General features: G+C 43.1%; 1 protein-coding gene across 1 annotated transcript; it reads right to left on the bottom strand.

The window, feature by feature from the left end:
• Positions 1 to 798: 798 nt before the first annotated feature.
• Positions 799 to 20,429, bottom strand: nxph1 (neurexophilin 1). Its single transcript, XM_067256022.1, has 2 exons — positions 20,266 to 20,429; positions 799 to 2,035 (listed from the first exon to the last, which is right to left on the bottom strand). Exons 1-2 carry the CDS (start codon positions 20,317 to 20,319, stop codon positions 1,280 to 1,282), a joined length of 810 nt encoding a protein of 269 aa, XP_067112123.1. The 5' UTR covers positions 20,320 to 20,429; the 3' UTR covers positions 799 to 1,279.
• Positions 20,430 to 20,825: the final 396 nt, after the last annotated feature.

The raw sequence follows: 20,825 nt of genomic DNA, 5'->3' as shown, positions 1-20,825 counted from the left end.
AAAATGTACTGTATTTTTTATTCATATGTACATCTCCACCCCCACCCTCACCAGAAATTAAATGCAGTGATACAGTTGATGAGTACTTATAATATATTTAGACAGTTTGACAGCATCTGTACAAGATTGCAGTTTTTTAAGAAATTCACATCTACATCAGCAACATCATTTTCTTTGAGGAACCAAGAACGAGCAATGGAGTGAGGGAGGGAAATTTGTGGGAAGAAGGGGGGGGGACACATCTTGTGGGGCATTATACAGAAGCAGCGCCATTGGGATAAACTATGTACAATACAAACCATTCATACAAATTAGGCTCTAAGATATAGAATTCAATACATTACATTTTAAATATTAAGTGACAATGAGCAAGCCCCTCGACCAATCACACTGGAATATGAAAACTAAGGCTGTGACCCTCTACTTCTCCAAGTCAAGACTTCACAGTTTAACACTCCAGAAACAGCCAAGGATTGACAGCATTACATACCTGAACTTTTTAACATTTTCTCTATTTATTCTTGAAGTAAAACATGCCAGCGGGTGGCGCCTGCTCAGTCCCACTGTTCACAAAGCCTTTGAAAGCACTGTCTGGGATGGGGATCATCCCAACTCCCCAGGGTCCTCAAATCCTCCTGCCTGTAGGGTTGGAAGTTTGAAGCAAATGTGCAGTGATCTTGAAGGCATTCAGGATGCTAGGGAGGAACGGGGGTTTCTGAGGATGCAGGATTTAGACTGCTGGGAGGGGCTAACCAAGCTTCTGTAGGTCCATACATTGTTGTCTCAGATGTGAACATACTGTACATAACATATATTCAAAGGAGAAAATCAAAGCATTTATTATCAAGTTGGACCATATAAATAACCAGAAATGCACGTAATGGAAAAGCAAACTAAAAAGCACAACATAAATACTGATAAACACTGCTAGATGAATCTATCATTTCCTCCTATTTGTACATGAAGAATCTATGAAATACAAACTGAACTCAAAAACAAACATACAGAGTTATTATTATCAATTGTAGTATCAATTATTAAGCTATATTTATTCAAATCATAATGATGACAATCAGAGTCCTATGTTGCCTCACTTTTCAGACAATTGCATTGTCCCTACAATTCAGAATTTGAGAATTAGACGATCAATAAATTCAACAGCTGAAATTCTGTTATGGACAAAGCCAGGACAGTACAGTTATTAACATAAGACTTCTTTAGTGGAGAAAGAACTCCCAATTTGTAACTCTTTGTCCATCACATTATGCGGTGGGTCGAATCAGCCGGAGGGGAAGTAGGGAGTGTCACTGTGGTAGTTGTAGTCCGGGCACACTTTCTGGACCAGCTTGTAGTCGGTGCTGTAGAAGGAGATGTAGATGCAGATCACTTTGAAGGGCTTGGAGCAGAGCCAGGACACATGGCTCTGGGTCTGCTCCTGGTAACAGGTCTTGGAGGGGTCGAAGTTACAGAGGATGTTCTTGGCTCCTTTCTCCACCTTCTCGTACTCGATACGGCAGTTGAAGGACTTGGAGTCCTTGGCGTCGATGACCGATTGCTGTGCCGCCACATCGAATTCCACAATCTTGGTGGGCGGGACCAGGCTGACGGACACATTGCCCTGGCCTGTGGAGTTGTGGCGGAAGTAGACACTGAAGGTACCGTTGCCATGGTCCACGATCTTGCCGGTGATGAGCAGGTTGAGCTTCACCGTCTTGATGTTGGAGTGGAAATCCCCCCAGCCGAACATTTTCTTGAACTTGCCCGTCTTGACCATGGGCCGCCGCTTGGCCCGGGGCCTGGAATCCTGCAGGTCCGTGGAGTTCCGCAGCCAATCCCACAAGTCCTGCTCTGAGTAGGGTTCGGGGGTGTCGTAGCGCAGGTCTAGGGCAGTGCTGTTCTCCTTGCCATGCAGAGTCTGTGACAGCAGTCGGCTGATGGACAAGTCCTTACTGCTTTCTGTCCATATGTGTTTTAACGTGGACTTGGGGCTCCCAGACTTCAGGAGGTCTGCCTTGGAGGCATGGGCACTTGTAACCTGGAGCAGAGAGAAGAAAGATGTATTTCATTAATAGGTGTGTCATTATGCGGTGTTCGAGCCATATTACACAGTTGGAGATGGAGCGATTTCTCAAGTAGTCGAGTTGACGCTTCAGCAGGTATTGCTAATATTAGATTCAGGAAATATTGACTTCACTCTCACAGCTTTCCCCGGAATAGACAGATCCAATGGATTCTGAGGTGGTGGTGGTGGTGGTGGTGGGGGGGGGGGGGGGGGGGTTAGATATAATCAATCTTTCTGCAAGCTTTTATTTGCAATCATGTTAGCAGACTGTGTCCCTTTGGGAATTTGAATGACATGTGCCGGATGGAGAAAAAAAGAATCTAAGAGATCAGTGTGAAATACTTTGTTCCGATCTCTGCCTAGCCCTTTTCCTGCTCTGTCACATTGAGGGCTCTTGCACTGGCACACACAGATAGATACACTGGCTATTCAGTGAGTAAAGACCAGACTATTAACTACAGAGTGCTCCTTGAATTGATGATTGATGAACCCCTGGGTTTTCACCATTTAGCCCAGATGAGTGGAATTAGGTCCATACAAGGCCAGGCACAGCTATGCTGACATTGATTGCCTGATTTCTACTGTAAGACGTGACAGCAGATCTGTCTTCCAGAGGTTTTTGCATTTTGCGGGCAGCCGCTGGGATCGATACGTAGAAAATAAGGTTTCGCAACCAATCATTCAGCCCTTCGGACTGAATTGCCTCCCAGCCCGCGTCAGCACAAGGGTGAACTGTCCAGGTTCAACCACATCGTTGTGGGTGGGGTGGAGAGGGTGGGACATGGCTGTCTGGAATGCAGAGGGGCATGAAAAGACATACACAATCAATACAAGACCATGAATGTGTTTTGAATTGCAGATTAAAGGTTGAATAAAGTGCTTGGGAATAGTTGTGTAAAACAGATTATTGTCTTCAAGCAGAGGTAGAATGATGATTATTACATGAGAATGTACTGGAAATAATCTATTGAGACTATTAAACTCTTTTTTAGATAACATTACACAAACAGTCAGGCTTCGTGCTTGAGTCTATGGATCTGAGGAGCATTGACACAGCCACTCAGAATCCATGCCTGGAATGATTTTCAAAAACAAATTATCCAAAACAAAAACTGCTATTTAGTATGGTGTAACGCTGTGCTATTGATTGGCTCTGTAGACCGTGCAGAAAAAGTATAGATTTCAACCTTCCCTCGTGGCTCCTTGTTGCATTGGTCAAGGGCAACATTAAGAGATTAACATTGAACTGGAAAAGAACAGAAGTGGCCTGAGGAGCTTTAGAGGGACACAGAGATCTCCTTTAGGGCCTGGAGGATCCATTTCTGACTGTGATGGATTATGAGCACTTGATTCAAATATTGAAAACATGCATTCGGTGTTCATTCTCTAATTATCGTTGAGGACAGAGCATTGAGCAGAAACGTTCCAATAGTGAAGCAAAATTCAAAACAACAGTGAATGCTCTCAGCATCTCATCTCCCTGCTCCCAGCCTGATTTGTCAACCTAGTTGTAGTTTTTTCCCTGTCCGGCACTGCTTGTTTATGTTTATCTATTGTCCTGTAGGCAGACAGGCAGGTGGGCAGGCACAATTCCCAGTCAGTGTATACAGACGTTTATCTGCGTGGCTTTCGGACTCCATGGTCCAGCATGATTTGGGCTGTGGGCCAGTGTGTTTGCTGGAGCCTGGTGCTGCCAGCTGCAGTGTTCACCTGAGGGGACGATGCATCTGGTAAACATGGCCAGCACTCTGGCCGCCACCGTCCTCCCACCTGACTGGGGGCCAGAGTGAGACAGCTGGGCTCCCCCAGGCTGGGGATGAGGCAAGGGCAGAGAGAGCCACACACTTTATGTGTGAACGATGTAAGTCATAACACAACATAACACAGCGCCACTACGGGTTCAGTCTCTGCCTTTCACTCCATTGTCTCTCTTTGTTTCGACGTCTCTCTCTCTCTCACTCACAGACGAAACACAAAATACCCTATCTCTATGTCTCTATCCCTTCCTCCTCCCTCCTGTCTCTTTCTCTCTTCCTCTCTACTTGCATTCCTTCTATCTCTTCTTTAATCTCTCTCCCCACTCCGCCTTCGTCGTGCTCTCAGTGACCCCGTCTGTGGGGTCTCTCTCCCCGCCTGCTATCAAGCGGCTTTTATTTTTTTATTTTTTTGCTATCAAGCGGCTTTACTTTGTTCCGCTCAAGTCTTCCTTGGCCATTCACTCGACAGGTCATCTGATGCCAGAAGACTCCCAGCAGTGCACCAGTGTCAGCACCAGGCCTTCCCTCATGTTCAGTTGTGACGGTGCTCTCTGATAGCATCAGAACCCTGCTCAAACACAGGACGTGTCATCACAGACGGGCTAACCTCTCAACCCAGGATGGGCCAGAAAGGACGTGTCGCACTCTCGTAGAAAACAGAAAGATTTTCACTTTGCCTGCCAGGTGGCATTAGATAGGCGCATCACGGGTTACTACATTCTAAGTTAGATTCCAATTAAGGTTACATAATACTAATGAAAGTAAATCATCAACATGATCATGGCAGTATATATAAAAAATGCTATTACACTATTTGCTGCCACACATCTAAGTGCTAATTGGCTGTAATCAAGGTTTAATGCACATCGGTAAATCCATTAAGAGTTTAAATTTTTGTCACTCATTAAAGATGCTGGCTCACAGTATACTCCACCAATACAGATCCCCTTCTCCATCGGCTACTGTGACAGTAGGACTTTCTGCCTCTAAGTTCAATATTCCAAATATGGGACAAAGGACAGGTTGTGTCTTTTTTAAATAAAAAATCCTATCTGTACAAAACATTCTGAATAGTGACCCCAGACATCCAGAAAACAGCTTAGGGTTGTCCCCTTCACTGAACTAGCACAGTTATAAAATGGCAGACCAAAAACTGGAGATGGGATGTGCTCCAAATCTTCCTTTCAGTCGTTCTCTAAACCTCACATCACATCGGCACAGTTGAGAGGGAAGAGAGACGGATTGGCTCCAGTGCATTTCTCACAGGAAAAGGAAGCTCATGTGACATTTTTGGAGAAAGGAAACGAGGAAATAAAGAGAAAGAAGACGTCTGAATGAGGAGAGTGAGAACTGTGCAGAGGTGACCCTGAGCACACAGGCGGTTCATCTCCATTTGTGTCCACAATTACACTGACACAAATGTACAGACTCTTCAGACAGTAGGCTACAATGCCTAAAACAATCCGAGTGCAATCCTTGTCCTGAGAAGCAAACAAGACAAATATTTACTGCACACAATTTGTCCAAGAACACACAGTATGGTTCAGTACAATATGTCTTGTATGGTGCATTACTGTACTATCAGAGAAATAATACAGTACACTTAGTTCTGAAGCACCAGTACTTTTCTACCAGTCCCTGTAAACACATAAAGTTGTTCTCCAAGCCAGTCATTCTGTTTCGCAACATCACAATGCTTTAGCCATGTACAGTCTGCAACCAGAGAAAAAATAGACAGACAAAAAGAAGCATTACAAACATGCCTTGGCCCTGCTCAAGGGCTAGACGATTGGGGCTTGAACATAATGCAAGCCAGCAGAGAGCTAGACAGCTGTTAAGTGGCCCTGGAATATCCCATTGTGACCATGCACTAGAACTGCCTAATGGCCTTGTAAGAAGGCAGTTAGACGCATCATTAAAGCAGACTTTCCTACACTGTGTGAACGGACTTGCATATGAGTGTGCGTGAATGTGTGTGTTTGTAAAATTACCATCGGGTTTCTGTTGGAGTGTTAAGCTGTGTTACTGGACGCTAGATAATACACAGACACAAACTGACTTTAGGTTCACCTCAACCCAAAAACCCTGAAGACACTGATGGGGGTTGTTTGTGTTTGAAGGTGATCTGATGCCCAGGGCAAGTACTAGCCACTAGACAGTACAGTTCTACATTTTTGTTGTGTGTTCAGCAGTTATAGTTTACCATGTTCACAGTTAAGTCAAATACTGGAATTCTTTTTAATTTTTTATGCCAAGCGTTTGTCTAGGCTGTGGTCTGCTTTTCATTATTTGCACTCAACATTCTTCAAAAAGCTGAATGTGTTTTTCACTGGGGATAAATTAATTGTGATCTTATCGGTATATTCATCACATTACTATTTTGAAAATTACTTTCAACTCACCCAACCTCAAACAATATATCGTCAACCCCATTTCTGCACATTTCCTGCTACCCTCAGTTACCAAATATGTAGTTCAAATCAGATAAAGAGCCCAGTCATCAAACTTTCACCTTCACTCAATAACTCAATGAGCTCTATTCCAATTAATTATTGTACAATCGGTTCATCATCTTTATCTGTGTAGTTCAACTCTCAGCTTTCATTTTTACAGTCTACCTCAGACCGCTTTACTGCCCTACACTTATTAGCACATTTTAACAGTTCCTTGTAAGAGAAATCTACAGGTACAAGTACAAGTCCCTGGTCTAGAATGCCCCATGTGAGGAGAGACGTAATATGTCTTGTCACAGAAGAGTGCTAAACTGACGTGCTTATTTTTTGGGGTGTTACAGTTAACCAGACATAACACAAGAGTAGAGTGGATTTGTTGTTGAAAATCTTGAAGCTAATAGGGCCCGAGGCACCATAAATCAAAGCAGGCTTTATTTTGTCAGTGCGCAGATGGCCCGAATACATAACTCACCCCAATTAAGACCCTGGGAAGGAAGCTAAAGAGAGAAGCGTTTGGAGAGAAAAAGGGCACCTGTTCTGCTGTCATATCTGGAGCTCCTCTGATCAGCGTCTCGCAGCGTTCCTCGGAGCCTTGTCGATGGAGAATTAATGATGGCAAACAAAGCCAGAGTCTCCTCCTGGCCCTTTGTGAGTTCATTCTCTTTCCACTTTCGTCCCTCTCTCAACTAATCTTCAGTGTCACACTTAATGAGATTTTCAGTTTGTAAAAGGAAATAAAGAAGACCATGCCCCCATCTCCTTTAATACCATTTGGAGTATTCACTTCTGTAACTTAATCATCTAAATAAGGTATATTTCATTTCATCAATTAACTGTACAAATATGGAGCCCTCAGTCTATGTAGTGCATAATGTGTTACAATTAGCTTAATAATTTATAATGATCTGTTTAAACTACTCCTGATGTCAGTAAAAAACAAGCAATGGCTCACGTAATCATGCTTCAACCAAATTATGCAAACACACGTATCAAAATGAATTTTGTTAAGCAAATGTACATTATTAATTGATTTTGTCACCGGCAGGGTAGGAAATTATATTCAATGCAATTAGTTCCATGATTACTGCTATAAAACATTAAATAATAGCTTGTGTTCTCATATTGTGGCATATTTAAGCAGCATTTGCTTGAATATTTAAACTGACAGGAATACATAGGGGAAGGGTTCAAATGACTGCAATGTTGTTAACCCAACAAGTTAACTGCTGTGTGATTCTAAAGGCAAACACAGTCTGCTTGCCAAGTCTGTTCTTTACCCGATTGAGATCCCCCTCCTTCCCTCTCTCATCCTGTCACAGTCATAGCACCAGCAGTAGCGGTATAACTTACAGTCCAAGCAGCAATGCAGCACCACAGAAGCAGAATGGAAGAGTCCGAAATGTCCTTAGCAAAAACTGCTGTACCAGCTGACCTTTTAAAAAGAGAACGCTGTTGCAAAAGAACTAAGAAGTGATTTGTGTACAGAGAGAGAGAGAGTGTATGTGTTTGTTTGAGAGACAAAGAGAGAGAGAGGTCAGAAGAAGTCAGGTAATGGAGCTTTGGCTATGCATGCCTGTTTTTCCAAATCAAATTAAACCTATAGACCAATACACTGAATTTCTGATTCCAATGACCCCAGAGGACCTCATCTCACATACATGACGCGTTTAATCAATATGATTTAGTGGCTGAGAACACAAATAACTCAACTGAGGAAAAGGATGGAGTGGCAGGATCTTTTTACTCCTTTCTATTTGCCATCTGTAATTGTGTTTTATAAAAGGCTTTTAGTTTGTTACTGTCCACCATTGATTTCAGGGTTCAAGGTGGCCAGACAAAAAGAGAAAAAGAAGAGGGAAGGAAGGGTGGAGGAACAGAGAGAGGTGTCAATAGTGGTAGTCTGCGGTCGTTTGACTGGATGTCGATGCTGTGGACGTTCAATGAATGTCGTTTCGAAGATTTGCTTAAGCAGAAACACTCCTCAAACTGAAGTACAATGAGACTGCACACTCAGACAAAAAGTAATTGCCCTTTGTGATTTGGACTAAGTGTAAACATTGAAACATTTAATCTGGATCATTATTATTATTGGTATCATCTTCATTAACCTGAGTGGGTGATGAAAATTGAGGAGAAAAAGGAACAATTTACATAAAAATAATCACTATTTAATAGCCAGCGCAACCCAAAAAGATAAAACTCTCAAATAAGTGGTCATAATAAAAATACAGTATTACCAAAACATTTAAACAAAATCCATTCCTCCTGAACCTGAAACAGCCATCCTCACCACTGCTGTGATGATGTCCAATGGGAAAGAAACGATGATTGAGGAAAAAACAAGACTATCAATAAATAGGTTCGACTAAGATGTTTATTCGTACGAGCCCAGATCATTAAACCTTTCTATCCTAGTGATTTGTGGTCCTAATCAGTAATGTAGGTATGATACAGAGTGACATACAATGGAGAAAACAAGTACAGATTTAGTTTCCATAGAATTCTGTCTTTCTGGGGCACAGCATGGGGTGGTCAAGTCTCAACACAGAATGCTACAGTGTTCACCTTCTGGCCTTGTAAGGAATACCACAACAATATCATAACTCATAATGCCCTTCCAGTCTTCTTACTGTCTCTTGACTGTCTCATGGGTGAAGGCCTCGTGCTATATGTAGAACTAAGTCATGTCCACAAAATGACATACGACCTTGGCGCAACAGGTGCCTACACAGACCAAAAGAAAAACTCCTATCAACCACTATTCCAATTAAACACAGCCCAATTGCTTTTCTACTTGGGGCATGTTGCCAGGCTGCGCTGCTTGGACGTACTACTGAGACAAGGCCGTCTTCATCTGATACGATGTAGACTGCTGAGGACTGGCCTGCATCTGGGATCTGCCGGTGGAAGAGGCACCAGGGAGCGAGAGCCGTGACATTAGTGTGGGATCTAGTAAAGCTCTGCCTTAAATGAACAGCAGCTAGCTCGAGATTAGCTCTTATCGGGCCCCTCTGCGAGGGAAGGGTGCATGCGGGGGCGTGGGGGATGTCCGCCCGGCCAAGTGTGACTCAATCTCCTGAGCTCATTTGAGCATCATAAGCCAGGTAGGGTCTGGGTTCCTCCACTCTGCCTACTAATGGGAAAATCAAAGAGCTGTGTCATGTCTGAAGCAGAAGACTGGAGGGTCTAAAGTGAACATGATGTTCTGCATGGCGTGCCATGTCCTCGCCCGTCAAATCCCGGCTCCTTATCTGTACCACGGGACTAATTGCTCCTCTAATTTCCACTCCGATTTCCAGCAGCCGCGTTAGTGAGAGGGGCTTCAGATTGGATGACTGTCTGGCACATGTGGCTGGATGAAAGTGGATGGGACACAGTCAGCCCACCTAGCTCCAAATGCTGAACCCGTATAAGACCAAGCACGGCTCCACAGGGGGCTGTGGGCTGCAGACAAGCAGACGGACGTCCAAGCTTTTCTTCTCCTGATGACGCCAACAGACAGTGTCTAAGTCACGGGAGGAGCCTCCGTCACTCAGGTGAGCTGTCGCCATGACGACACCTGTTTTGAGTGACGTGACAGATCCTAGGGGGGGAGCTCCATGTAAACAGAGATGTGGATGATAGGCTGTCATGTTCATTATGGAGGGTCGCGGATGAAGATGGGGATGAGATAACATAGAGGTTTTAATGCAGTGTTGCGGCAAGTGCATTGCTGCCCTGTGGTCATCATCCCCTCTCCTCATCCCTTTACTTCATCACCAGGCCTTGACTCCAACAAGGATCCTGACCTCAACCACAGTGCCAGAACAATTGTGGAAAAAAACAGACTGGAAAATAAAGCTACTTTGTAAGACCGTAGATATCCCTGATTTCCCAATTATATAAAACTTTCAGTAACAAAAACAGCCGCTGAAATTGGAACAAAAGATCTCCAGGTTGTCTTTGTCTATGCCCAGACCTTGCCTTTTGTCCAGAGGCAGGTTGGAGCTTCTAAGTCACGTCCATTAACAAACCTCTTTGTCCTCACAGTTTACCTTTCAGTCTGACTCTCTGCACCATTAATCACTAGAGACAGCACTACAGACATCGCTGCTCACTGACGGGGGGTGCTTGGGGGGGCTAATACCGCCCCCCCCCCTATCAAACACACACATGAAACTGTAGGGTGGAATTGTGAGGGCATTAGCCCAACATTAATGCCTATCATGGAATTACCCTGACACCTTTATTCAGCACACGTTTTATCTTCAGTCATCTTCGATTGAGATGGACGGTGTTTCAAAAGTCTTCTCTCTTTTTACCCGCTCTGTGCCCAGTGGTTCAGCTGTGGCGTCTGAGGAAATGTGCTGCTCTTCCCAGCCACTGGTATTATTAGAGACTGTCCTGCCGTTGTAAATAGAGGATTCACATAATGCACCGCAGCATTGGATGACCACAGATAGAGCCCAGCGCTCACTGGCTGAGATATTCACAGCAGCTTACTCCGCTGTGCCTCAGCACAGTGCGAGAGGAGAAAAAGATTAATTCAAAACGACTTACACTTACAGTGGTGCAGGGGAAAGCGGCAACATTACAAATAAAAGTGGATTTTAAATGCTAGATTTAACCTTAAATGGGTTTTCTATGCACTGCTATCACTGCTCACCACTGAACAGGGAGGGTCCACCCCCAGCACTTCTATGGGTGGGAATGACATTATCTGCACCGAATTCTGGTATTATAGAAACATGCTTTCCCTATTCTTACCTCTGCCATTGTAGATGTAATATGCACACTACATTGATCCTTAACTGTTGTTACAGTAATAACTAACTCCCAGGTTTAGGCATTTTGATGAATGCGACTTTCCAATATGAGTCAGTAAACGGAAAGAGAATTTAAAGGAAAAATAATCATAAACAAAGACATCCTTTCACACAATTTTCACCATGGGAGATATGTTATTTAACCAAAATAAGCTTGTTATGTCTCTGGCTAAGGCTAACTCCGGTTAGAATTATTCGCCTCTACACTGCTTATCCCGTGGGTTTAACTGGACTGGGTTATCTGAACTGGGGATTTTTACTTAACTGAATCCACCCATCAGAACCTACAACCTACAGCATGTCTCTCTGACAGCCCCCCTGGACTGCTGAAGAATGGCTATGCTTTGGGTAAATTTCTTACGGTAACTTTACTTTATTAACTGAATTTCCCCCAAGTAAGTGAAAGCTGCCCATTTTAGCCCATCCATTGAGGGTTCCACCAAGGATTTGGAGCACGGAGCTATTTAAAAGGAGGATTAGGGAACCAATTTCAGCCCTTCGTTCTCCCACTCCTCTCCTCTCTCACCCCCCCCCCCAACCCCCGGTTCCCCTACTCCTCTCCTTTTCCCTTCCACCCTTCTGTTCTCCCACTCCTCTCCTCTCTTCCTCCACCCCTCTGTTCTTCTGTTCTATAACTCCTCTCCTCTCTTCCTCCACCCCTCCGCCCTCCTCACCTCTCCCACCCCACTGCTAGTCTGTGTCTACAGTGGGAGACTGAGGCTCTCCTGATGGCACAGCCTTACATTTACAACATCATTTCATGGCAGAGGAAAAATATATTTCAAAAGGTGGCTATTTGATGGATGAAACTAGAAACGTGTTCAGTCCCCAGGCTAATAAATATACATAAACATTTTGTAAAACAATGAATATGTATCGTAGTTTGGTTTGAGTCACTTGAGGGCTGATACCCATTAGAATCATAATAGTAGCTCATGTCTTAATGATGACACAATATGCTCTGCAATTTAAGCAGATATTTATGCTAACTGTGGATGGGGGCACTGGAGGCTGCTGGTGAAGGAGGGCTGTCATGTGGTGCACATGTAAAGAGATCGCTCGTCCCTGAAAGGCTGGCAGTTCATTTGCTCTTCCATTTCCTCGCTGTCACTCATCACAATGAGACAAGGAGCTCTGTTTCTGTCCACTGAGAAGACGGGCAGGACAGACAGGGAACACACAGGGGCATAAAGCCAAACCACGTCTTCTATCCCCTCTCATGTGATCATAAACCAAGATTAATAAAATACTTTTATGCTGACCGTAAAGAAATCGGCTGCCAAGCAAACACATTCAATTAACTAAGGAGCCATTTTGGAAAAAGCTTTATAGCCCAGGCCATTAACTTGAGACATTCAGTCAGATCCTTTTTTTTCCATTTCAGTCGAAGAGACAGTGGAGTGAATTTACAGAGTGAGAAATGTCTGCAATAGTGTAATGTGTTTAGTCTACTTGAATACTTACAAGTTTTCACACTCCAAAAATAAGTAGTCACTTGAATTTAATATTTATGGTTGTCATATTGTTGTCATGAATCCTATTATAATACTATACACAACCATATCCCCCTCCTCATATATACAGTATATCTATTTACCGTATGTTTGCAACACACACACACAAACTCTGTCTGTCCAGACAATCATCTAAAAGGGATGGTAGGCACCTGTTTGTGCCCACATGAAACAGCATCCACTAGGCCGTCTAATGTTTAAAGTAATGGCTTGTGAGGTCTGACAGATCGCCTGTGCTCCCCTGGTGCTGTGGGCCTGATGCCGGGAGAACAGAGAGAATCCATCAAAGCGACAGGAGGAATCAGTGTTGAGACACCTCACTACCTGTTAGAAGAACTCCCATCAGCAGTAATTGATTTGATAAATGTTCCAGCATATCCGCAGAGAAAGAAAGAGCAGATAAAGAGTTTGGGGTGAAATGGAGAGAAAGAAAGCGAAAGAGAAAGGTAGAGAGTGGTAGAGAGAGCTTAGACCTCAAATCTTTAAACCTGGACAGGCCAACCTCATGTTTACCTTTCACCATATCCTGAGTTCCACATTGACATTTGGTATGCATATCAGGAGGGAAGTTTTCTGCTGTAAACAGAGGCAAATGTATTGATGTTTACTCAACGTGTTTGGACAGTACAATAGGACGGAATGTATTTCCACGGCTGTGAGAGGAAGCAGGAATAGGTGCATTCTTTGTGATAAGCGGAACACACAAAGAGAGCAATGACAAACATAAAACATGGAGGACTTCTGATTCCCTGAGCAAGACCCGCATTAGGACCTCAGGGTCACTCCGATAAAAAAGGCCTTATTCATGTGATTCTGCGAGAGAACAATTCTGTTTGTGGAACGGAGAGACGGGGAGACAGATAGTGGATGAGGAGATAGACAGAGACAGAGAGAGAGAGAGAGAGAGAGAGAGAGAGAGAGAGAGAGAGAGAGAGAGAGAGAGAGAGAGAGAGAGAGAGAGAGAGAGAGAGAGAGAGAGAGAGATGGGGAATGAGGAAAAAGGTCTCCTCACTATTCAAGTAGTGGAATGTGATGCCAAAGGATGAGTTTTATCTTGCTGATGGATGATTGACAGCTGTCATCCACAGCCCTTCAATACTGAAATACCCTCACATACTTTTCTTTCTTTTCCCCTCGCTCTTCTCCATGGCTGCGTGGATGCTATGAGGCAGAAGTGTAATTGTTATCCTGAAAATCAATAGGGCTGAAATCGTCCAGCCTCATGTCAGTAATGAAGTGCTGTCATATGCCGCACAGGGGAGTTGATAAGGACCCTGATTGGTCTATAGCACCAACCCAGCCCTCAGTCATGGCTCGTTGTCATGAACCTGCAGTACAAGTCCGCTATTTTTTTCACTTGTCCAAATGGAAAAAAGTTGATAAAACTCCATGGTATTACTTATTGATCAGCAATTATATCAAGATAAGCACTACATAGTGTGTACAGCACAAATGTATTTGGATACATTGAAGCTTATGGTGCCACCTCTGAACCGATAACATACTGGCTACAGCTGATAAGCCAATCAATGATTACACAAACTATAAGGAAGGTTATCAACCACCAGATACTTATTTCCTGACCATGAGGGAATAATAAATAAAAATGTGTTGGTTTAAAGTAAAACATTGTTTTCTGCTTAGCACTAAAATTAAGCACTAAAACCAAGAGCTTAACAAAATCATAACCATTTCATAAAATTGTAACCATGGTTTACTGTATCCTCATGTTTTTTAATTCACCTCCAGCACCTTCTCTCTGACCTTCTCTTTCTCCCATCCATATTCCATGTTCTCCTCTCAACCAGCAATTAGCTCTAAAAATACTCCTCATCCAACAGTACCTTTAGTTTCTGGATGAGAACCATGACACCTTTTAATTTCCTGATTTTCCCTAATCGGATGAGAAACTTGCTCTAAACTAGAGGGAAGCGTGCGACTGAACACTTTCCACATGGGTCCTGTACCTCAGACAGGCAGGCCCTTTCGAATGCTTGGGTGCATGTTTGATATCGCTCAAGGATTCTTTACAGCTCTCCACACATGTCCCCGGAGCGGTGCTGGGCACTCTCATGGCCAATCATTGTGACCCAACGGAATGGAAAGATCTCGGAGATAACGGACGTGCTTGGTAATTCCCATCAGCGGACGCCGGGATCCACGGACTGTGTAGCAGATGCCAGCCCGATGGCAGATCCATCACCGGCAGGAAGCAGCGGAGAGCACCGTCACACACACCACCTCCTTCCCTCATCCCTTCTTATGCAGCCCCCCCCCCCCTCCCCCCACCCCTCAAAGTCAGCAGAGCAGGAGAGCGGGGTCTAAGCTCTCTCTCTGTTTCAGTGGTCAATCGAGCCGATCATCAGACCACAAGGCAAGGCAATCCATCACTCCATCAGCCTGCAGCCTGCAGCAACCTGCAGCAGGTGCACCTCCCACTGATGCCTTTGAATACCAAGCTACCCTTGCATCTGGAGCTATGACATTCAAAGAAGTTGGTCACATGCTTGTGGGTAGTACTCATGAGAGGGGATATTTACACACCAAAAAGAAACTAAAAGACTCACTGAGATTATTTAGCAACACTGTTTTGGAGATTGTCGACCCTTCCCCGAAAATACAATCTCATCCTCCAGCTTCAGTCGACAGAAGTTATTGTGTAAGATCCCAGCATGTACGTCTGAGTATCTGAAGATGTCAAGCAGGTTGCGGGGAGGTTATCTAGTAACCTTTGGACTTTTCACTGCAGTCTGTTTCCAAGACCTCTTCAAGCATGTCTTATCAAAGTGCCTCACACTTCCCAAAAAATGAGGGTGGAAACGAGGTCAAATGTGGAGCAGATGCTATTCTCAGGTCTTGTCTTAAACCCTGGTCATGTCTAGGGTGGATTCTTTCCAGTAGCAGTGCCCTTCAATGGTCAGCTCAAGCTCTCACCTCTGACCCCTGGATGCGATTGAAAATCTGGAGCAGTGCATGGTGGAGAGAATGGAGGCAGTGGTCATTAATCACCCTAGCCACCAGTAAAACACACACCCACCCACGCACACACTGGAGGCGGACTGCTGGGTTGTTTTGGGACTGTGTACAGGTAAAGGGTCAACAGGGAAAGATTTTCCAATTAGGCACCATAAAAGATCTGAAAAGACTGTGCCATGAACACAAGCCAGTTTTCTAGCGTGTCTCTCCAGGATTGGAACAAACAACACTGTAATTACGCATGCAGCCTAGAAATTACCCCAGAGTGCCGAGGGGCCGTTTCCGAAACGACGGGTCATTATGGTTGACCTTCTGAGCCAAACCAAGGTCACGTGTTGTTTTTCCACACATCGTCTGGTGTTTTTAGGAGGTGTCTATACATCTCACTGGTATTGATAACACCGCCCCTGCCCCCATCCCCCTGGCACCCCCCCCAAGACTTATTAGCCATGGCTGGAGGTGGGGTTGGGGGGAGGCTGTGGCTTAGAAGGCTCAATTGCAATTCAATTGAAGAGGTCACAGGGGGATAGTGTCACCTTGAGGAGTCGATACCAAAGTTGCACTTAAGATATGACATTGTTTATGATACACTGTCCTATGGTAGATTGTAGTGGAGCTGTTTTTGCTGTCCTGTAGTTTAGATATTACTATGGTTCACCATGCCTGGTTGCTGAGATGTAGTTATTTTTCACTGTGCCCAGTAAATACAGATCGTTCCTTGACTTTCTGAGTGCACTATTATGTATATTATGTACTAGTATGCACTGTATGTCTTATGCAGAAAAAACATCTGCTAAATGGGTACATGTCGAATGTAGTGCAAATGTAGAAATGTTCAGCATTTGCTGAGTAACTTTGCTGTGAAGGGAGAGACATACAGTAACAGTTCTCTGATTGGGGGTCAAAGGTCAACCAGACTGAAACACTTAACAGATGCAAGGTTAAGTTGCGAATAGGCCCTATCTAACAACTCCAAATGAGAATGATTAAACCATTAGAAATTAATCCATGGAAACTATTCTGCCATTACAGTTGATCCGGTTGCAGACTGTCAATGTTGAGGTTGCATTATTCTACAGTTGTGTGATTTGCACATGGGTCACTCGGTGTAAGTACACACTTGACGGCTTCTTAACATGTATCACAGCTCCTTCTGGTCCACTGTGAGGTGTTGAGGGGGCTGTGCTTGTGTAAGAGCCGCAATGTACTCAGTCACTAAACTCTCAGGCCTTTTGTACTCAGCTCTTAATCTTGAGTGGTTCAATTTGGAACCCCATAAACGTACATGCAAAGAACTGTTGAGAGTACAAGTCACCCACAGAGTGAATGTTAAAAAACACAAAAGAGTTTGAATAATGCACTTGTGCGGAGAGAGAAAGAGAGAGAGACAGAAAGACAGAGACAAAGAGAGTAAGTGAGAAAGTGAGAGACAGAGTGAGTGAAAGAATGATTGAGTGAGAGTGTAAGTGTGTATGTGTTTTTGTGTGTGTATCGACATGCGTTTCTGCCTGCATGCACGCTTGTGTGTCTCCATGAACATGTGCCAGTCTCTAACTCAAAATAAATTCTCTTTCTTCTCTCCTGTTCCTTGATTTGTAGGCTTCTGGTTAACAGAAAGTACAATAACACTGCTCTCAGCATGGCTCCTCCTCTCCCATGGTGCAGCATGCTTAGCCATGTCAGGCTCAGTTTTCGGCCTGTTTGATGATGATGATTTAATATCACTGCAGGATGGGGGGGATGGGGGTGGGGGGGATGGGGGGGGTTGTCATTGGAACATGTCAGACTCTCATGTTTCTAAAGGCTTTGCTTGCCCCCCATGGAGGCATGGTATGGGCAGGGGAGGGGTTGTGAGGCAAACTTTCAATCAGAACACAGCACCATGTTAAAGCCATCACACACTCCTTGCCATACGTTTTTCTCACATTGTCAACAGGATCACCACTGTGTCATTCAGTCAGTCATTCAGTCATTCATGAGAGCAAAACCTCCCACAGTCGCCAAATATGAGAACTGGAGAAAAGCCATCTGGTTAGTGAGGTTAGGCCCTACCAGAATGCGGTTGAGGGAAAGATTCATCACACATGCGCACACACAAATACATCTGCTGCTTTAAGCTTCTATTGTATCAGAAATTCAAACTTCAATAGGTAACCAGTAGATTAATGACCGAGAAGCCAATAAAGGTGGCACGGAGGTAAAGACACACGAATAAAATAAAATATGGACAAACTCTGTTTTAATCCGTTATGGATCATAACAGTCTGTATAATAAGTAGTTGTTAATTAAATGTTTTCACCCATAGGTGACCGCATCGGTTTGCCTACCCATGCTCGTAAAAGCGCGCGCGGTGCTTCTCCAACCTACAACACTGTGTGGTGAACGCGGTTATCGAGGTCAAGGCGCTCGTTTCTCAGACAAGAGGCTTAAGCGGAGACAAGAGCCTTTAACACGGAAAAAACCATCAAAGTTCAGCTTTAATCCCCGCGGGTATGGATAAAGCTGCCAGTTAACAGGATGGGAAATAATCTTGCTTTAGGTGAACAGACAAGGCCTCAGCTCTGTATGAAGGCTACTGAATTTGTGAAACTACAATTAAAGATTAGTCTACAGTTGGCATAATCCAAAACATCTATGCTAAAGTCCTCAAGTTTGGGAAATGTAACAAAAAGACGGGCACGAAACGCAGAATTTTAAAAACAAATTCATAGAAGCCTAGGCTATTTTTTTTTTTTCATTTTACAAAAATGAAATATTTCCATTAGGCTTAGTCTAGCATTATGGTACCAATAATAGTAATAATGGTTCTCAATTTACATTATCGTTCATTTGTATTTCATGAAGATAGCCTAATGGAAGATTTTAAAGAACAAATGTGTCACCTAAATAGGTCTGAAATGCCTCAAATGAAACTTCGAATAAGGCGCGCCACAATTCGATGCAGTCGTAAATATATTTTTATCTGCTTTCTGCTGCCTATTTAATTATTTTGAAAGTGCAGTTACAATGGACTAAACAACACTTCTTCAAGAATCAAAACCCAAGAGGATTATGTTGCGTAGACCTTTCAGCGCTTTTACTTTCAGGACCCTGGCAGTTCCACATCACCTTAATTCCAAACCCGTGTCTTCAGTTGGAAAAGGTGTAGGCTAGATCCGTGCATAGCCTATATATATAATTATTATTATTTAAAATGTCTCCATATAAAATATATTTTTTGAGTGAAGTGTAGTTTTTATAGTCAACTTTTTTTCAAGTAGGCTACATGTTTTCATAAAAAAAATTAAAGTGGTTCACAAGAAAGTCACGAGTCTTGGAATTTTGGAGGCTGCAGGGCTGTGACCGGTGCAGGGTTAAACATCCATCAAATGCCAATTAGACAATTTGCAACACATGTCAAAATATCACGGATTCACAAATTGTTCCAAGAATTGTGTTTTTTGTTTTTCATATTTTTCATGTTCGGTTTATCCAATTGCAAAGCAGTTATATAGCTTTCTAAACGTCCGGTTATGGAGTGTAGCATAAGTTGCACTGTTCAATTCATAGAAAGAGCAACGCAAATGTCAGTAGTCTGACACAAAACTTCAGAGTTAAAAATAATCGATTATTTATTATCAAACAACTTTTAATTATGCATACATAGACCTACATATTTAATAGCATACCGGGCAGGCCTGACCATAAGAGAAAAAAAAGTTATATTACAGTAAGCAATAGGCCTACAATTAATTAAAATACTAAACATAATTTTGATTTGGATATTATGAGTTTGTAATGGACAGAAAACGTGGACCTGGTTCGAAAGGATTATTTCATTCTCCACATGGAGCAACATGATCAATTAATCTTTTTTACCCTAAAGTGAAACTTTGTGGCATATTCAATATGAAGTCAGTATGATTGACCAGTTTTATAACCTTCACTTGTAAGTCCATAAAGATCATACAGCTCAAATCGTTTAAGACATTCTATTAAACAGAAGTGTACCCTACTCTTGATTTACCCTTACATTTGTCTGTGCCTTTGACAGGACAATTGCAGCACAACACAGAACTTCGCAGTATTTTTCTCTGTGTTTTTATGTTGGGTAATATTCTTACCAGTAAAATCAATATTCTAGTACCCCCCTACTGTACATGTCAGCATCCTGACATTTTAAAATGTGAGCAAGACACGAAACATTATTCCGTTTGTTAGGGCGCCCCCAAGAGATGCATTTTATAACTGCCCTAAACCAGTCAGGTTTCACGCTTCTATAAAATGTTTCTATGTTAGCCTATTTCCCCCATAATAAACATTCTGGATTTGTCTTCAACGTTTGGTAATTCATTTATTAGGTCATTAAATTATAAATTATTAGGCTACGGTATTTGACAATAATCTGATTTATATAGTCTCAAAGTGAGAACATATAATAGCCTAATTGAAAAAGAAAAACTATTTGATGTAAAAATACAATATTTCACAACACATACCAGAGTTCGGTAATAGGCACTTTTGTTACTAGCCAATAATGACATAAAGGTATACACTGTTGTTTCTGTAGGTGTTGACTAGAGCACACTGAAAGTGTTTTTCTTTCTTGAAAACCTGTCATATCATTAGTTTTGAAAGGCCTTAAACAAGACAAGGACACCAAAAGGAAAAAACAAAACGACAAAAGTTCCATCAGACTAACAACAAATATAACTCACCAGGTAAACTGCTGGCGTCAGTAATAACACGGCACACCAACACGTCGCCTGCATCCTCCTGGATCTCAAACTTCCTCTTATTTCCCTTCGCTGGCTCTTTTGTCTCCGCGGACCATAAATCCACCTGGTATCCGCCTTACAGAATGGTCAAGACCCTCACCAGCCTAGGCAAAAATGACATTATACACCCCATAACCACAGAGCTTACACTTGGAGAGAGATATAGGACGGGAAAATAAATAACGATTACATGGGAATTAATCCAGACAAAGGTTGAAGCAATCTCATAGTTCAGAGAATGATCAAAATTCGATTCAGAGCAATCATGAGGGATCAGTCCAGATTTGATTGTCTTGCTTCCCTGCGAAGCTCTCGACGCGGTCCTTTCAGAAATTGAACAGTGGTTTCACTGGAGTCTGATGAATAGCCGAAGCTTTATACTGCGCGCTCCTAAACGCACAGCCACAACCTACCCGGAGAGAAACTCCACTCTAGCCACATCTAATATGAGAGGGGGAGGGACGACAGGAGCAGTGGTAAGATTAAAAAACGAGGCGAGA

This window comes from Osmerus mordax, chromosome 18 (genome assembly GCF_038355195.1).
Source record: "Osmerus mordax isolate fOsmMor3 chromosome 18, fOsmMor3.pri, whole genome shotgun sequence".
NCBI classification, from domain to species: Eukaryota; Metazoa; Chordata; class Actinopteri; order Osmeriformes; family Osmeridae; genus Osmerus; species Osmerus mordax.
The sequence above is the reverse complement of the archived record's forward strand: the minus strand, read 5'-3'. Positions and strand labels throughout refer to the sequence as shown.

What these genes read in the sequence shown, in the direction of transcription:
- nxph1 (XM_067256022.1), bottom strand. Translation starts at nt 20,319, where the DNA reads ATGCAGGCGACGTGTTGGTGTGCCGTGTTATTACTGACGCCAGCAGTT. An exon ending in TGACGCCAGCAGTTTACCTG is followed by an intron (nt 2,036 to 20,265) that starts GTGAGTTATATT and finishes TCTCTGCTCCAG; the next exon opens with GTTACAAGTGCCCATGCCTC.